This window comes from Polypterus senegalus, chromosome 3 (assembly GCF_016835505.1).
Source record: "Polypterus senegalus isolate Bchr_013 chromosome 3, ASM1683550v1, whole genome shotgun sequence".
Classification (NCBI taxonomy): Eukaryota; Metazoa; Chordata; class Cladistia; order Polypteriformes; family Polypteridae; genus Polypterus; species Polypterus senegalus.
Window position 1 is genome coordinate 59,929,236 of NC_053156.1, and position 20,101 is coordinate 59,949,336.

The 20,101-nt window shown below is 36.9% G+C and overlaps 1 protein-coding gene across 5 annotated transcripts in view; it reads left to right on the plus strand.

Annotated features, from left to right (window-relative positions):
• LOC120525191 (monocarboxylate transporter 1-like) overlaps positions 1-20,101 on the plus strand; it is a 58,115-nt gene that overhangs the window by 24,634 nt on the left and 13,380 nt on the right. For 4 of the 5 annotated variants that reach the window (XM_039747294.1, XM_039747298.1, XM_039747297.1 and 1 more), the window contains exon 2: positions 16,375-16,627. In XM_039747294.1, coding sequence (XP_039603228.1) covers positions 16,411-16,627 — 217 coding nt within the window. In that variant the 5' untranslated portion in view covers positions 16,375-16,410. Of the gene's footprint in view, positions 1-1,792; positions 1,928-16,374; positions 16,628-20,101 lie in introns of those variants that run through there. The other variant, XM_039747295.1, reaches the window with a different exon arrangement.

Here is a 20,101-nt window from a genome sequence, read left to right on the forward strand (position 1 = left end):
CCCCCCAAAGTATTTCTATGGACATGTAAACATATAATAATCTTTAAAGCATGTAGCAGTTACGCTAAGTATTAGAGGTGCCTTTGTGGGAATATTTGAACCAGTATATACAGTGGTGTGAAAAACTATTTGCCCCCTTCCTGATTTCTTATTCTTTTGCATGTTTGTCACACAAAATGTTTCTGATCATCAAACACATTTAACCATTAGTCAAATATAACACAAGTAAACACAAAATGCAGTTTTTAAATGATGGTTATTATTATTTAGGGAGAAAAAAAAATCCAAACCTACATTGGCCCTGTGTGAAAAAGTAATTGCCCCCTGAACCTAATAACCTAATAAGGGGCCACCCTTAGCAGCAATAACTGCAATCAAGCATTTGCGATAACTTGCAATGAGTCTTTTACAGCGCTCTGGAGGAATTTTGGCCCACTCATCTTTGCAGAATTGTTGTAATTCAGCTTTATTTGAGGGTTTTCTAGCATGAACCGCCTTTTTAAGGTCATGCCATAGCATCTCAATTGGATTCAGGTCAGAACTTTGACTAGGCCACTCCAAAGTCTTCATTTTGTTTTTCTTCAGCCATTCAGAGGACTTAACCTGAAATTTGGTACACATATGCTACATGGCATCTGCTATCCGCTTTAAGGGTGATGATTGACCTCCAAGGTTATTCCTCTTTTTATTTTTATTTTATTGTAGAATCAGCTCTCTGCAGTGTTCTCATCCCTACCACTTTCGCCGTCACTTCCTCTACCTCTTCATATCTTAAATCATTCTTGAGGCAGATTGAAGGCTTAAGTGAAAAATTAAAGAAAACATACTAAGTAATTGCAACACAAAAACTGACTTAATCAGTTTTAATGTGAAAAGAGAAGTGGACCGCTAAGGTGGATAAAAGGAGAGCTGCTCAGGTAGCAGCAAGTTCATCAACCTCTGAGCAAACGAATGCTAAACCTAATGAAAGAGTATGAAAACTATGAATACTCAAGTCCAGTGTATTCATTGCATGTTATTTTGCAGTGCGCCGTTACTAGTGCTAAATAATTACTGAAATGTGTTAGAATAGTTGGGTAAAAGCCTACTGACTCTCACATCTGAAATTTTTACCTAATAATTTTTGATCTGGTGCATCCTTTCAATCTTAACAGTCTACCTTATGAACTTTTTTTTTTTCTGTTTCAATGTAAAAATCCATGTCATAAGACTAGGAAAGTTCTATGATGACTGCAGGAATGTGATAGTGAATTCATTTTGATGTAGTGGTATTCCCTGTATTCTATGGAAGTTAATTGGAGCAAACTATTCCCTTTGCAGATTCACTATTGTATATTAACATCTATGTAACTAGAGTCTGTAGCCTGGCCTTATTTCTCACCTTCAAATTCCTGAGTCTGTGATAAGGCTCTGTCTACTTTTAGTGTTTTTCTAAATGGAGAACCGCATGTTGCCTGTTGAATCCTAATAACTTAAAATTTGTCTGCTGGTATTTTTTTTCAGAATGGAATTAAAATTATCATTGAGGTAGAAGAAATAGATAAAATTAGAATGTTTTTATCCACTGTGAAAACTGTCCCTCCCAAATGTCATTTCATTGAAAACATTCCAAATGAAAAGCCTGTGGAGTACTGATTGCGTCACATTACCTAGTAACCTTTTCTAGCAAACACGTTGTTCCCTGTTTCACTGTTACAACATCAGATGGTTTACGTCAAAGGCATTATTTTCACACAAGCTACTGTGTGGTCATATTGAAGCTATTTAAAGCACTTCACTGCAAGTGCCAGTCTAGGATTTTGTTTTACATCTGTTACTGGGACCAGACGGTGCCTACAACATTTCACTCATTGGGACCATTTTAAGTGATTATGGATGTATTTTGTCTGTGATTCCAGTGTGTCATTGTCACGTTAATGACAAAAAGGTTGGTACTCTTAGTAACTTTGGGAAATACCTGCATGGATCTTTTAAAGTTGATTACTATCCAGAACAACTTTGAATGGATGTGCTTACACTACTGTTATACTTAAAATGGTAAAAAGCTGTATTTCAGTCATAGTGCTCATTTAACCGAATTAAATACTCTAGAGATCTGGTCTTACAAGTTTGACTGTCTTTGTGCAGCCTAGTTATGTGCTTTTAAATTTTCTACAGTCCTTGGAAAGGGCATGTTACATAAAGTTTTTTCAAGTAAAATTCTATTTGATAATTTTCCCTAATTTTTATATAGATATTATAACTTCACCTTGCAAACCAATTCACAAAACAATGTGATGAATTCAAAGTGGATGACTGTGTCAAGCAAGGAATAACACACAAAGTAGCATTGCTGTTATAAGGAATAATTTAAAGCATTTTTCTATTGATAAGGGCATTTAAAAGGTAGTTTTTGTGTGTTTGATTAAAGATTTACCAGAATTAATCGAAATTGCAACCTTTTTTGTAATAAACTTTCTATTTAGTAGATGTTAATCCTTTTTAATCTCTGTACACATTGAACATTACAGAATACTATTAAATGTGGACAAAATTTCCAAAGAAGGTTAACAATTAAGGCTTGATGTACTTATAATTTAATCTGTTTTATGATGCTCCTAACCCTGCACTATTGTATTTCAGTTTTTTTTTTTTTGGTATTCTATCATCCTAGATGTAAAAGCTTAAGAAATATCTGTGAAAACTGCATGTTAATGGTTTCTGTGCAAGTTACATGTATCTTATGGAAACATCGCAGTATGCACCCATAATTAACACACACATATACAATTGTATAGGGTGGTGCAATTTTACAGATTTAAATTGTTTAATTCAAACTAAAGTTTTAAAATGATAGTCATATGTAAAAAGGTTATACATTTTTAAGCAAATAGTACAATTAAACAATTGAGCCAACAGCTTAGTTTAATCAGCAGGTCATGTGTGCAAAGTCAAAACATACTGTGGCTATCTGGCCAAAAATCTCCTTGAACTGGAGCTGCCAGAAGAGCTGTTTTCTGACAAGGGTGCTCAGAGCAGCAGGGGTTTATAAAAGAGTTGCATCAGTTCGCGCTCATTGCAAAGCAGCAACAGAGATGCCAGGGAGTGGGGATTGGGGAGTAAAATGGAGAGCCAAAGGGAACTGGCACACTTTAGTTTGGGTAGTGCTAGTTCTACAAGCTAGGCTGTATGCAGGACAGCAAACGTGTCTGCCATTCTAAAACTGAATGAAGTCTGTGGTATAGTGACACGTAAAGCTCCTGCAGACTGCCATGATACTGACACAGGAGGCTGAAAATGCCTTTAAAATTTAAAAGCGGGAGTGTGGTCTCCCCTAGACTTTCTCGTATACTTGTATATGGGAATGGCTATTTGAGGAGTAAACTGCAAAAGAATGATTATATTTTTATATTATGTACATTAAAGAACCAACAACAAATCAAATTAATAAATTGAACAATTTTTATTAAAAGTAAAGCTGAATAAATCGAACTCTGCAGCTGCATGAATAAAAGGTAAAGTACCACTTCTGGTTAACAGAAATAAACCACAATTTGATATAAATCTACATTTTGTACCTAATACTTGTATGCAAAATTTGGTTAACCTAAGTGAAAGCATACTCAAAATCTATCGATTATATGTCAATCTTGAGATGGAATTTTTGGACGATTACTTTCCCTATACTTCATATACGAGAAAGTAAAGCAGAAAAAAAAGGAAAAAGTGACGGTGTCTCCCATAACGGTAACAGAGGCTTGTAAATAGTTACAGATTGCGTTATTGTTTCTTTGAATGTTTTTGCTGGTAGCAATAAACCTATTTGATTTCTGCACAGCGGACTCTGTGTGGTTTTGTTCATTGCTTCTGGGACGGAGTATTACAATATTAATGCAAAATATAAAGAGAGGCACGAAGTTGAAAGTGGCCGCATATCTAGTTTATTTAATTTCTTAAAAGAAACAACTGAACGGGACCGGTGTGAGAGCACAAGATAAAGTTAAGGCCTGCCCCAACTTACAGCTGCCCCAGTACCTCCGCATTCTTCGCTCGTCTTCAGCATCAACCATACTGGGCGTGCTGTTATATGTACTGTTAAACCTCATGATTAAATTAGGAGTAGAGTGGGCTTTGTCTGGGGCCAGGAGAAGAAAACGCCTGAGCTATCCACCATGCTGCCTTACCCTGCAACAGTGGCTAGGCTATGATGGGGAGAAGAATTAGTAGGATGTTTGTAACAGGCAGTCAGTGGGCTATCAGGGCTCGCTTGGAGGAAGAGAATCCTCTACAGGCATGCGGCTCATGCAAGAGACCAGCAGTAAATAGTAGAGTGAAGAAGGTGGCTTGGGTGCTTTGCAAGTTAAGTTGTTTGTTTTAATGGAAAAAAAATTATTTGTGGTAAAGTTTGGTGTTGGATTATAGGGAAGAACAGTGAAGGCTGCAAAAAAAAAAAAGTAAAGAAAGCTACTGTAAGTGATGTGAAATGAATGTGGAGGCCACGGGGTTAAAGAGCAAAGGCTGCAAATGTAAAAACGATCTACGAACAAGTTTAAAAATATACACATGGCATAACATTTGGGTGTATTTGGCAACTACGGTAAGTCATCTGATATGAAGGATGAAGTAACTAAAATAAATTGACATACTTCATCCTTCAAGAGTCAGTTATCTCAATTTTGTTTGTTAAATATTTTTTGTAACAGAAGCATATTCAAAAATAACAGTGATAACAGATTGCAATTACTTGTGACAACAGACTGCATTAAACATTTGTTTTAACTGCGCTTTGTAATGGAATTTAAAAGTTAGAGCCTCCACGAGCCTCCGTCTTAAACGCAGCAGATTCCAATACAAGTGGAGTAAAAATGGAATCCGTTTTGAATTTTTAACGTCTGATGGTGCTGGAGTGTCTGTGACTCGCTACTGTTCAATTTTCATAAACCTACTGTAACATTTGTGTATAGGGTGGTCCAGATCTAATTATGCAATTTTCATTACGCTATAACTTCTTAAGTTTATTACATAGAAAATCACCTGAAAAATTCTGGACCATCGAGAAGCGGGTGAACTGACAACCTCAAGAATCATTTTCGCACCGAACTGGAATCATCCCCACATAAATCAGTCATCCAGACGATCTGGATCTGCATAATTGGATCTGGACCACCCTGTATACTGAAGAGTAGTACCTAATAATAATTAGTAAATGAAAAATAAACAGAATATGACCAATACTAGCATAAAATCACTATCAGTATTACAGTGTGAAAGGAGAAATGCAACACAAGTCCCCATCAAGCAATAAGTATCCTTTAAAACACAGTAATACATTAAACTATATAAATGAGAACTTGGAAAGGAATTGATTTATTGCATAATGAGAATAATCTTAAAGGTAAAGGCTGATCACATCCATGATCAGTCTTTTCATACTTTTGAATGGTTAGCTTGTTATCTTCATTAGTAAAACATACAGCCACCACCCCTTCATCCCACTTTTTGTTCCTCCCTGTCACACTGTTCTGTTCTTAGATGTGCAGATGTACTCTGAACAGATTTTCTAAACCCTTCTCCAGTGCTCTAAAAGTACCTTTTGCACTTCAGGTACTCACACCTGAGATGTTTGATGTTAAGACCTTCTTCAAAGCAAAATGAAAACTGTCATAATTCTGATTTTCCTTTTATTCCAGCACATTAAAATCCCCACCTTAAATAGCCTTGTTAATATGTCAGCCAACTTGTGTCTTACAATTAGTGTCCATCTTACATGGCTGCTGGTTTGACACATTGTGCCTTAAATAATGAGGTGTATTTAGTGCTGGGTGGTATGGCCAAAATTCTATATCATAGTATTTTTCAAAATTATACCGGTTTCACGGTATTTGACGGTAGTTTTTTTTTCCCATGCATGTTAACCACATTTTCCACTGCAATTACTGCAGAAGACTAAGAATAACATATTCCACTGTCATGAGCATTGTACAAAAAAACATTTTAATGTGCACACAAGTATTAATAAGTAAAGTTTGCATGGCCCCATAAAGTGATAGTTTTCAAGGGGGTGGCACTAATGAAGAGAAGGAACAAATTTTGCAAACAACTTAAGCAAAAATTTTGACAGCAAATTTTCGACTATCCAAAGAGGCATTTAGACTTAGTAAAATATTCAGAGGTGCTTTTCAAAAGTTGTATTGCACTAAACATGTCTTAGAAAAGGAGTAAATAGTGAATATTTTTTGTAAACCAACTACAATTTCTATTAATGTTAATCTCTGTCCACTGACACATTAAAGTGACTTTTTAAACATTACCGTCATTAAACTGCATAATCTTTAACTAATAAATAATAACAATAAAATAAATAATAGTGCAACTTCCAGTAATACTATTACTTCAAGACTTCAAGCCCAGGAGCATTACACAGTATTTACCAAATAAAAATAAAATAAAACAAGTGCAACTTGGTGAGACATCTTTACCAACTGAACCATCATTAAGGCAAATTGCATTAATATGGACCTTGCTTTAAGCTAAGCTATATACATAAAAAACTGAAACTTGCATTTATAATGCTATTTGTGGTATAGCCCTTATGTCGAGATTAAAGTCGACATTTCCACTTTATTCTCCTAGTTTATTTTGTCATTAAAGTAGAATGTCATAAACTAAACTTCATCCTAAAATCAGTGTTTAATTTCCTAGATTTTCTGAAACCCCGTCATAAGTTAATGTAGCACATTAAATGCTTTGTGTTGTGTTCCCCAACCCAGTTTTTAATTGCTGTGCGCTTCTTAAACTGACTTCCTCCGCACTTAAAGGAGGCGCAAGCAGGGATTGCCGCACAGAATACATTCACTTCATAATATTCCTGCTGTCTGAAAATTTAGAATTCTAAGATGAATACTTGATATCATTTTCATGACGAAATGCATTCAAGCATGTATTAAACATGCACGGTAGTGAGGCGGTAGTGCTGCTCACTTGCAGTAAGGCGTCCCCAGGTATACGTTCAGTGTAGAGAACATTATGGCAGGTGTGACAAGGCTTCAAAAACTGGATGTACGAATGGGTATTGCACTAGTTTAACTTAAATATTGTGTAAATGTTGGGTTTGTGATCTGGTGGTCGGAGACACGAACACAGAATTCAGTGGACGTTCCTCTCAGTGGGATTTCTTTATTGCATGCATGCTGTCTTTATTTGACGTACCAAACCCCCAGTTCTTATCCTTTCTTTCTCTTCCTCCACATAACCAATCACCACACGATAAACGTCTTTATGAAATTAAAACTAGTTATAAACTTAGACCACGGAGTGTTCAGAACTTGAAAAAAATCTTCAGGATTGTGCACATCCCAGCAAGCAGGTGTGCGAGGCAGGAGCAAATCCTGAACGAGGCGCCAGCACATTGCAGGATGAATACGAGCAACACATACACACTAGCAGGGTCAATATAGTATAACAAAACCCCACATCCTACATGACTTAGAAAGGAAACTGAAGGATGCCGAGTAAACCCACCAGAAAAATATGCAAATTCAAAGCAGGGAACAGAACACCTGGGACCCCTTTGCTGCGAGGCAGCAGTGCAACCTCCACGCCACCGTGTCCCCACATGATTAATACCTGCTTTAATGCATTTCATCATGAAAATTATATCAAGTACTTATCTTGGCATTCTCAATGTTCAGGGAGCAGGAATATCATGAAATTAATGTATTCTGTGTGCTGCCTGAGCCTCCTCTTAATGCAAGAGGAAGTCAGTTTAAGAAGCACATAGCGATTAACATGGCTCGGGGAACACTTAACACAAAGCATTTAATGTGTTACATAACTTATGACGGGGTTTGAGAAAATCTAGTAAATTAAATATTCATTTTAAGGTGAAGTTTAGTTTACGATGTTCTACTTTAATGACAAATTACGAGAATAAAGTCAACATGTCGACTTTAATTTCGACAAATGGCGAGAAAGTCAACACGACGACTTTGTTCTCATCATAAGCGTCGAGATAAAATTGGAAATGTCAAGAATAAAGTCAACGTCGTCACACCATTACACAGTATTAAAAAAAATAAAACAAGTACAACTTGGCTTGCAGTATTATCCAGTAGTATAGAAACAGTATTCACACATTTGAACATAATGGTCCATTCATGATGCATTTCATCATGAAAACGATATTGACCTTTTTAAATCCAAAGCATCTCCAGACAACAGACGTGACTCCTTTTTCCAGCAAAAGTTCTTCTGTGTCATCATGTTGAACTATATCGTCTGCTACAGCTTCAGTTTCCGAATGTTCTCTGTCCATTTTCACTGTGCAATACCTCCACTACCGCATGTGCTCCGTTGCATACCTGTTTAGCAGTGAAAAAGACCCCTGCGGACCACCTCCACTAACACATGTACTCCATTGTTTGTGTTTAGCAGTGTAGCAGTGAAAAAGGTGCCCCTTAAACAGTTTCCCACTGCGCCACGTTCCGAACGTTGTTTACACAATTTAAACCGGTGTTGCAGTATAAGAAAAATCCATATCATAACAAAATTTTTCAGTATGAACTGGTATACCGCCCAGCACTAGGTGTATTTTAAAATATTCAGGCCTCCTTTATTAAAATATTGCTTCATCTGTAAAGGGGAAAAAATGGATTGTGCCGATCCTGACTTGATTACTGTAATGATTCTGCTTTTCTGGTTGAGTCCATAAATGCTGATTGGCTTTTTATTTTGAATGCTAGGATATAAGCGGCACCCTGTACAAATACAACAAACCCTCCTTCGATCTGCCTGTCTCTTATCTGCTCTTTTACTTCACTTGCTATTCCCAGCTTGTCTCTGTCTTGTCAACCAACCAATATTCATCCTGATCCTGTCAGAACAGTGAGCCATAAAAGCAGTAACGAAAAGAAGCTTAAATCCTTACAAGCAACATGCACTGGCACCATGCTTTGCTACATTACTATTTATTCCTCTTTTTTTTTTATTATTATTATTTTTTAATACTTGCAGTGCAATCTGCAAGTCTACAAAGCATGAAGCACTTGCTTGTGACAAATCCAGCACAAACATTTTGGATAGATGGGTAAATAGAATTTTATTCATCCCCAAGGGGAAATTTGGCTTTTTACAAAAGATAGATGAATAGGAATTTTTGGAGCTGAAATTACTTTCTAAAGCCAAGTTCAACATTCACATACAATGCTTTCAAACACCTTAGCTACTCTCATAATCAAGTAAACTATAAGAACTACTGGGAAAAAAACACTCTCTCCTTTTATTATCAAATTTCAACATTTTGAATAGTTTCCGTTGGAGCCACAACTGTTTGTGGACATGGTTTGGGTTGCAAAGGAACCATATTTATTAAAAAGATTCTTAAAATGTTTCATGACAATACAAATAAAAAAATCATAAAACATTTCTTTTAAAGTGAAGAATATTCAAAACAGTTGAATGTTGCTGATTTGTTGATAATAGGGACAGAAATGATTGATCACTTTTCATAAACAATAGTTGACTTCAATTTTTTAATCTTTACAAAAAGGGGAACTTAATACAACAGAAAATATTGTAAGAGTAAATTTCTCGGTTGTGCATATTAAGTATTAAGGGAAACTGTCAGACTGTCTCATTACACAGGTAATTGATGTGCTTGAGAGTAGGTCATTTATACGGATTGTTAAAATGTCAGGTTTTCCACTTACTTCAACAGCCAAGAAATGCAGGATCCTACAAGTACATGCCAAGCAAACAATTGTCCTTTTAAATGGTTTCTACATAGTTTGATCATGTGAGTGTTCAGCATATGCACCATCATCAACATGGATACAGGAACATGCAGGCATGTGGACATCGCTCTAAATAAGTGTGATCATCAGTGTCCTCTTGTAGAAGTGCATAAGAGTATATGTGAAAAGTATAACTAACCCTTGCCTTGGTATCCAAGAACAATCACTCCCTGGTGGCCTCTCGCCATGCTCAAGATTGGTTTTTAAATCTAACCTTGAATACAACTTGCAATTTATTAGCAAACTCTGATAGTGAGAACCGGCTTATGGCATTGGCTGAAATACTGGGCAATGTTTAGTGGACACTCATAACTAGGGCTGCAACTAATGATTATTTTGGGAGTCGATTTAATTTTTTTTTCCCCGATTAGTCACAATTATTTCATGCCCGACTATTTTGAATCCTGCGACCAGTGGTTGCACATCCTGTTCTGGGCTCTAGTGCATGTCTTACCTCATCTGCTCACATCTGTCCACCTGTGAATGTCACCCTGATGTCTCTGCATTAACACGATTAAAATTAATAATATTCAAATTAAAATAACAACCAGTGAAACATATGAATTTAAAAATAATCAATGTTTTATATTAGTGTGACCATCACAATAAAAAAGAAATACATTAAACAATACAAACTAAAGTGCACATAGTCTTTAATCAAAAAAAGTGGGTTTAACTTAACCAAAACTGGCCACTGGCATGTCTTAAAGTTCAAAAGTTTGTTTAAAGCTTCAATACAAATAAAATAAAACAATGTACAGTTTATAAAATTAATTCAGTTCATATATTCCTGATTGCAATGCAGGAACGTGAACATTTCGACATGCTCAGGTGTGAGGCTGCCTCTCTTCTTTGAGACAATGTTCCCAGCCGCTGAGAAGAGATCCTCAGAGGGAGTAGAGGTAGCAGGAATACACAAGAATGATTTTGCAGACAAAGATATTTTAATCATCACACTATAAAGGAAAAGTGTTGTAGTTTATCACATCGTGTACTATATTAGGCCAAAATAAAAAAAGAAAGGACTAAAATATGTACCAAACTACTTACTGATATACTCCAAAACACAAGTTACCTAAAGTTAGAGATGGTTTACTATTCATATGAACTCATATATTATTAAAAAAATAAGAAAAAAAAACTAGGACGGCTCAGCTACTCCTATTCACTGGCAAGAGTCGGTTTCCAGTGCAATTTGGAAGCACGCCGAAGCTGAGCATATTCACCGATGCACATTCATGGAACTCCGCAACCGGCTTAAGTTGTTTCTAAGTGCAATTTGCCAGGATGCCGGAGCAGAGTATATTCGGCGATGTATATTCATTGAATGCTGCAACCGTCTGTAGTCGTGTCTCAGTGCAATTTGCCAGCACGCAGGGGGTGAATATATTTGGAGATGTACATTCATTGAACCCTGCAACTGGCTATATTGGCTTCACAGAGCAATTTGGCATCATGCCAGACCTGATCAGTCCCTGCGTATATTCGTTGAGCAGCCAGCTCATGACCACTGTCAGCCCCTGCAACCTCACTGTCTCTGAGATTGAGCCGCTGCACTAGACGAGCCTGTAATCCTCAGCATTTATCTCTGTGTTTTTGCGTGCAGTTGGTTTGGTGATTTACTTAATTTCATCAATGGCTTCAGTTGCACCTTGAACATATAATAGATTGTTGCAGTCATTTTTTTTTTATAATTTTTATAGTTCATTTGCAGTGTGTAAAATGATCAGTGTTGCAGTAATTGCGATGCTCTTTGCATGAAAAAAGTGTTCCATTAAAAATTCACATTTTCTTTGTGAATTGTGACGTTTACTTAAAAAGTGCAGTTAAACAGTACAGTGGTTACCTTGGTATACGTCCGCTTTGGAATAAGTCAAACTTGGTATACGTCCTGTTTGGACATGAAAAATTTTGCTTGGTATAAAACCTTTGTTTGGAATACGACTCACGTGCTAGAACACGGTGCGCTACCCTTGTTTACCTCTCTCGAGACAAAGCCACAACTGCCCATGAGCGTCAGTACGCCAGTTGCTAGAATTCAGTGAATAACCCACGCTATAACTCTTTTATGTGAATTTCCACGTGATTTTGTGTTTTTTAGCTTAAATTTGAATTGGTTGTTGAAAAGTATGAAGGTGGCATATGTATCCGGGACATGGCTGCTGCATACCATATGCCAAGCACAACGGTATCTAAGATTGCGAAAAACGACGTTATTAAAAAGTAAAGTGAGGTGAAATTTTCATGTATTTCATCTAATTGCTTTCGTATTTATGTATTTTAGTATTAAGCAGTGTTTAAATTATTTTATACAACCCCTTCGATGTATAATATGCCAATAACAATAGGATTTTTTTCATAGGAATGGATTAATCATTTTCCCTTTATTTCTTATGGGAAAAATTTGTTTGGTATACGTCCTATTTGGTATAAGTCAAAGGATCTGGAACGGATTAAGGATGTATACCGAGGTACCACTGTATTTGGCATCCAGGGGTGCATTAATCCCAAGTATGTGTCGGTTTAAGGGATAACTATCATTGTCGAAACCTTGATATATACTGTACATTACAGTACAAACATCAATGTTAACACGTGATACTAACTTTACACGCTAAAACTTACCTCTCAAGAGACCGCGGCATCGCAGCTCCAGGATGCTTGTGTTTCAGATGCTCGTGCATCGCGGTGGTGCTGCCATGAAAATAAAGCTCCGCTTTGCATAATCTGCATTCAGCTTTTTTCTTTTTTGGTGAAGTGCTCCAACACTTTAGAAAGTTTCTGTCACAAATTTTTTTCATCTCCTTCCCCCTCCTCTATCTGACTCGCCATTGCAACCACATTTATTTTTCTCTACATTCTCCTTCTCCTCAGACGTCGTTCTTCGTTGGTAAGGACTGTGTGCAGTCTTGAAAAACAGTAACAAATGATACTGCCCCCAGACGTTCATTTAGTGCATTGCAGTTACAAAAACCAATGTGGTTCTTTGTGACTGGAGCCTCTATTGAAGGTTCTGTTGATGACACGGTAATAACTTTTTGTAGTCGACATCATTGCAGCCCCACCCAAAACCTCTTTGCCTGCAAGTCCCCATTTCTTTAATGCAACAGAGAGCTTCTTGAAAAACTTGTCTCTTATACGTTATATCTGGTACAAAAGGTTATCTGTGTATTGTTGCCACTTTTATTTGTTAGCTTGCATTTCTGTGATGGACATCTTGGTGGTGGTTGCCTTCCAAAAGTCAGTTGTTGTTGGTTCTTATTACCTGTGGTTAAATGGGTTCTTCAAGTCTTCTCTGCTAAGCTGAACATTTTCTGTGCAACTGGTAGAAATGCCTATAGGTGGAATGTGGTTCACTGGCTCAAGTTAATTGATTAGTGAAAGCCTTTGCCATAAGTCCTGTTGATCGGTAATATGTTTTATCATTGTATACACCCTGTGCATTTGTACCTCTGAATGCAGGTCATTTTCTAATGTAAATATAAAACTTTAAATGAGAAGGGTTTTCAGTGGAAACTCTGTGCAAATTTGAACATTTTTGTCACCTTTAACACCCCTAGTCTTCTATTCCTCTCTTGACTAACAGGAGTTGTAGTCCCACAGAATTTTTTCTGAGATGGTTTCATGACTAATGCTATCAAGCATGCATGTCTTCAGACTAAAAACATTCTAATTTTGGAAATTGTTTACTTGCATACTGCAGTAAAAGCATAAACTAGAATTTGATATGCTCACACTTCTGTCAAATTCCATATGTGCCATCTCCCTTTCACCAAGGTAATTTTTGATTATTGTAGATGATTACCGAGTAATAAATGATTAGTTTGCCTCTCTACTAAATAAATAAGCATAGTTAATTTCTATTAACTTGTTAAAACAAAAAGTACTTTAACAATGCTAATTTTATTTCTTTTGAGAAGTAGATTCCATTTTGCGGTGGTTAATTTCGTGAATGACCACAGTTTTTTGGATTGCTAAGAAATCCCAAAATTGACTTCTCTTGAAATATGGGCACCTGTACCATTCCTACTGCTTAATCTATAGGGGCAAATGTCAACATCTTGGTAACCCTTGAAAATCACAGTCTCATACCTTTCGTATAAGAGAGAGAGAGACCTTCATTAAGGCGCAGAATAGACCTGTGCCAGAAAAGCTTTTGTTCCAATTCAGAAAATGACTAGGGTATTGCTGAGCTTTTTAGTTGTCATTGTTGTATTTTTTTGTTTCTTAATCATCATTGACATACGCGATGCTAGTCACTTTGACTTTTCCCCTGTCAATCCCACAGAGCTAGCTAATCCATGTGTCTTTACTCACTTGCCATGAAGTATACATACAGTACGTATACAAAGGCACAGCAGCAAGATTTCTAGAAACAGTGTTGTTTGCTAAAAGAACAACAAATCGAACAAATTCTGATAATAACACAAAAGATTATTTAGAATGTTAAAATTTGTAGTCTATTTCAAATCTCCAAGTTCCTTTTCATGTCTGTTTATCTGAAATCTGTTTTTGTGTCAACTCCATGTTTCTGCATCAGGGAAATCATGCGTCCTTAAGGAGGTGAAAAGTGCAAGTAATAGCAAATATCTCTGAACTTGAAAACAAAGCTATAGATTATTGTTACAAGTATTTTAAATAATGGTTGGTAAGGCTGTGACCACTTTTGATAAAGTTATGAATTAGAGTGTGTTAGTAGTAAGTAGCTCTGCCCTCTTAAAGATCCAGCAACCTAGGTTAGAAATTTGCAACAGATCATTGTTAATGTGCAGTTTGTACATTCACCATAGTGCCTTAATTTTCCTCTTGTGACACTTTTGGCAGTAAGCCTGTACTACATGAAGAGTGATACACAGAAATAAGCAACTGAATTGCGTAAGAGGGTGCTACAGTGAACTGCCATCCTGTGTATTGTAGTTTCCTGTCTTGAGGTCCATACTGTTGGAATAGGTTCTCAACACTACAAAACAGGTTTGAGAATGTTTTATTAAACACTCAAGATTTCCTGAATGTATCAAATGCAAACAGTTCCCTTCAGAAAATGTTAGAAATGCAACAAATTACTATATGGATGAATTGCATGTGGAGAGATTTGTTTGAAAAGCAGCTGCACAGAGCTGTTGTAAATTATTCTGAATATTTCAATCTTGGTGTTTCCTGATTCATGTACTGTACAAATAATTTAGTTTCTTTTTGGATATTAACTTTTTATTGCTGAATACAAAATATTAATGAATAGAATTTGTAAATGAACATGTAAAAAATTATGTAATCCATGATAGTCTTATCTTTGTTTCTGACTGGATAAAACAAATTTTAGGCTTAAAATGCCACATGCTGAATGTGTGAAAAGATGTCTGTTCAGATTACTGACTGATTCATTAGTTCACAACAAATGGAAACGTATTTATATGAAAGGTGATCTTAAGACCTCAAAGTCTTAGTGTTTTGAAATTATTTTGTGTATATTGCAGACATTGATTTGCATTTTTTTTTTTTGCCTAACCCCATTCCAAGTGATCAATGAAAAGTGAGGCAGTAAAAACCTAAAATGTTCCCATAAAGCACCTTTTACGTTCATCTACAGGCAATAATGGAAGTGTAGTTGTTAAATTGTGATTTAAATATTTTACCCGAAGTATTAATAATAAAATAATTTCCACTGCAATAGGGTCTAGTAGATCTCTAGGCGTTAGGTGTTTGCAAACATCAAGCTGTCATTCTCGAGTAGAGAAAGTTAACTCATGGGTGCGACTGTCCAAAAATTAATGTTTATTACAGTACATGATTTAGTTTATTTGGGCTTGAATGAAAAAAAATTGGGCTGCTCGCATATGTCCTTTGCTTGGGAAAATTCACAACACTGAACGTGAGGAACCTGGAAATCGTTGGTAAGATGCACTTAAAGGGTGTCATGACTTCAAGGCAATTCACATCTTATTTATGGCAATTAAGGAAGGTATTCTGTCCCCATGCAAGTTTCCTTAAAAACAAGTTATATCTTGCAATGCTAATACCACTTTTGTGCCATTTGGTTCTGATAGTGTCCAATCATAAAGTCTCTCTCTTTGCATCAACTCATAGAATAAATGAGCATGTAGTTATAGTTTCAATAACTTATTTTTGGAGTATTTCTTTGTGTGGGCTTGTGCATGCTTTGGCTGCTCTTCGGATCATCCAGTAAATGCAGAAAAAATTAAAAATATGGACATTGCATCTTTTGTCTAGTGTGTGTTTCTCTTTTTAGCAATTTTATTTGCTGTCAGCTCAGTGATCAAGATGTTGGAGTTCTCATTTTACTTGTCTTAAAGAACTTTGCATCATTGAGCAAAAAAAAAGGTTTAGAAGAGACTTGATATTTGATTATTCTTTTACACAATTTCCAAATTAACTGTTCAAGCCTTCGATAAGAATATTGGATGCATTGTTAGATGATGGTGAAAACCAAATGTATCCTATGTTAAGCTACCTTTGTGCAAAATTATACATGGGTAGCATTAGTTTTCTATCAGATTGGTTGACTATGCAGATTAGAGGCTGTCATGTTACCTTTGTGGCAGCAGTTTTGGTAAACCCATATATTTGTGTGCTTTTGTTTTTACAGTGGGCATATTGTCATTTGCAACCAGTATAATCCAAGATGCCGCCAGCAGTTGGGGGTCCTGTAGGATATACTCCTCCAGAAGGTGGATGGGGCTGGTTTGTGGTCTTGGGTGCTTTTATCTCCATTGGATTCTCCTATGCCTTCCCTAAATCCATCACAGTCTTCTTTAAGGAGATTGAAGTGATCTTCGGTGCAACAAGTAGCGAGGTGTCCTGGATCTCTTCCATCATGCTGGCTGTAATGTATGCTGGAGGTAAGGTTTGATGCTCTTGCTATGGTTTCTGCTATATGCTTGTCACTTCAGCAGCTAGTATGGTAAAAACTGTGTTTGCTGACAGAATTTGCTGACATTACTAGTACTAGTCAAAGTTTACAGTGCCAAAAAAAAGTGGTGATTAATAGTGTTCTGTGTTCCACTCCACACTCATTTTATTTGTTTGTTTATTTTCCGCAATATGTGGAATGGTTTTAATTTTCATTTTGAAACTAGTATTTCACAGTGCTTAAGTAATCATTCTTGCTTCAGTGGATATATATTGATCTCATAAATATAGTTACATCTATGTGAAATTATTAAAATGTGTACAGGCACAAATAATTCAAATGCAAAAAGTCTTCTGAGTCACAAAACTGAACAGTTCATTCAATTGGAGCTTGCATTCCTTATTGACAGTGACAGCTTCAGCAAAAAAACATCTTTTTCTTTACATCTGTGTAATCAATCTCCTTGTATAATAGCTCAAACTCTAACAAGAGATGGTTTGGAAAGGGTTGTAAATAAGGGAATTCCTAAAGAAAGAAGGAAAAAAAAAATATATATTATATATAACCCAACAATTTCTACATTGGTAACCGAGAGGATACATACTACATGGGCAAAGTCCCAACATGGAGATACGTAGCTGCCAGAGAAGGCACCACGTGCAGTGCAAGAAGTAGTGGAAGAATGGCAAATGGTCAGGAGTCTGCTGAAGGCTATGCCTAGCCTTCCAGTAATTCCATCCAACATTTGGCCAACATATGCTCTATGAAAAATAAAATAGACCATCTGAGACTCCAACACCCAGTCTGGAATGAGGAATTTGTTTTTATTTTCTTGGAAAGATGGTTGAAGAGTAACGTCCCTAACTCAGATATTCAACTACAAAAGACATTATTACCTCTGGTAAGACTTGTGACTGGGGACTCTGTGTTTATGTAAACACTGTTTTGTGTGTTGATGCTATGGCAGTCATGATTTTAGGGTGAAATGTCAGCCATTTTACCTGCTGAGAAAATTCACTGCCTTTATTGTTGTGGCAATGTATATCCCTTCCAGCACGAATGCAAATGAGGTGCTAAAAGAAATTCATGATGTCGGCAAAGAGCAGCAATCTGCCCATTCAACAGCTTTATTATTATTGCTGAAATTTCAATTTCTACCATACCAACTTAAAAACAGTAGCAGTAAAGTTTTTTCCAGCCCGAGAACTCTACCACAAGGGGAGATATACTGGACCTTGATGTTTTTTGGGGGAAATAAAGGTTCTCACAAGGCTGTTCCCTGACCCCATTTTATTCTCAGGTAACCTCTGTGCTATGCTGCTCCCAGCATACTTGTCACTGCTGAAACAATCCAGGCCAGTAAAAAGAACCATCAGATTTTGGCCCGAAGGAGGCAACTTGGCATCGCAGGACTGCTTTGAATGTACAGACTGGAATATGTTTCTTGGTGGCAGGCACCTATGACCAGGAACTTAGAAGAATAAACTGACACTGTGTACATAGAAAAGTGAATATGTCACTATTGAAAAAAAACCATGATTATATGCACCAACCAGAAACAATGGCTAATGGTTAAGGTTCATGCTCTGGTGAACTTTTCAAGTCCATCAGGAAAGCTAAATGTCAGTATGCACAGAAGATTAACAACAATTTGTGACTCGAAAGATCCTAGGTGCAGGTGGTAGGGCATCTGGGTCTTAATGGATTCTAAAATCTCATCACAGACCAACAGCACTGATACTTGCCTCCCTTACATGCTTAACCTCTACAAATGTTTCAAGGCGGTCCCCACAAGCTTTAAAAAGACCATTACTCCAGCACCGAAGAAGTCAACGTTGACGTGTCTTAACTACCACCCTGTAGCACAGACTCCTGTTGTGATGAAGTACTTTTGAGGGGTTGCTAAAAACATGCATCAGCTCCATCCTCCCTACTTCACTGTACCCACTGCAGTTTGCTTACCATCCAACCCTCTCCACTGATTACACCATCTCCTGTACCTTGCATGCTGTACTGTCTCACCTGAACACCAGGGATATGTATGTGAGAATACCGTTTGTTGATTTCAACTTGACATTCAACAAGATCAATCCCCAGTAGTTGATAAGGAAACCCTCTCTGCTGGGCATTGACACTCCACTGTGTAATTGTTTTCTTGACCTTTTTAATAGAGAGGCTATAGTCGGTGTGCATTGGTAGTTTAACACCAAACACCATTAGACTGCGCACAGGCATAGCCCCCCCAAGACTGCATACTGAGCCCACTGTTGTTTGTACTGCTCCTCCATGACTTCACTGCCAAGTGTGAGTCCAGTGTCATCAAGTTTGCAGATAATACAACCATAGTAGGCCTCATCAGTAATGGTGATGACACATCCTACAGAGAGGATGTTGAACATCTAGTGTGGTAGTGTAGTGAAAATCTGTCTCTAAATGTCGATAAGACTAAAGAGATACTTGTTGATTTCAGGAGAACATTGGCTGACTCTTCCTTACTGCTCTTCGATGGCTCTGCTGTGGAGAGCATCAATAGCAACACGTTTTTTGATTTGTGTATTTCTGATGACATCTCCTGGATAATCAATACCACCTCTTTTGTCAAGAAAGCACAACACCTTTATTTTCTGCAAAAACTGAAGGGAATCAGCTTGCCATGACCTTTTACGGTGGAACAGCCTTTTCATGCCACCTTTTACAGAGGAATTGTAGAGAGTGATCTGAGATGAAAAGTGACTAGGCTAATTCCAGGGATGAATTAGGAGGAAAGGTTAAAAGGGCTGAGCCTTTTCAGCTGAAGAAAAAGGAAATTAACAGGAGACATGATTGAAGTGTTTCAAATCATGGGGGGAATTAGTACAGTAAATCGAGATTGTTTAAAATGAGTTAATCAAAATCATGGGGACATGGTTGGAAAGATGAGGGTAAATTTTGCACCAGCATTAGGAAATATTTTATTTTACACAGAGAACCATAGACTTGTGGAGTAAGCTACCAAATAGTTTGGTAGACAGTAGGACTTTAGGGGTTTCAAAACTAGACTTGTTGTTAGTTTAGAAGAATTAAGTGGATAGAACACGTGAGGTTTGTTGGGCTGTGTAGCTGCGTTTTTCAAAAATTACCAAAGTACTGCAGCTTCAGCTCAAAAAATGGGATTCAACAAAAGTCTGACGCGCAAAAATGATTCCACAGACAAAATATCTTCGATTTTTGAAGTTTAGTTAAGTTTTAAAGTAAAACAGTTTACACACAAAAAGGGAAAATTGAAATAGCAAAAAAGGAAAAATTAATGTAAGAAAAGTTCAATTCTAAGCTTAATTTTGTTACATCTCAAATCGTTACTATTTACTTAACATTTCTGAACCATTTCAAGACGGTCAGAAAACTGTATGCTTATCCCATTTCTAAGCTTAAAATGGGTCTTTCAAGTCCCTCTTTACTGGGACTTGTTCCAAACAAACTGAGC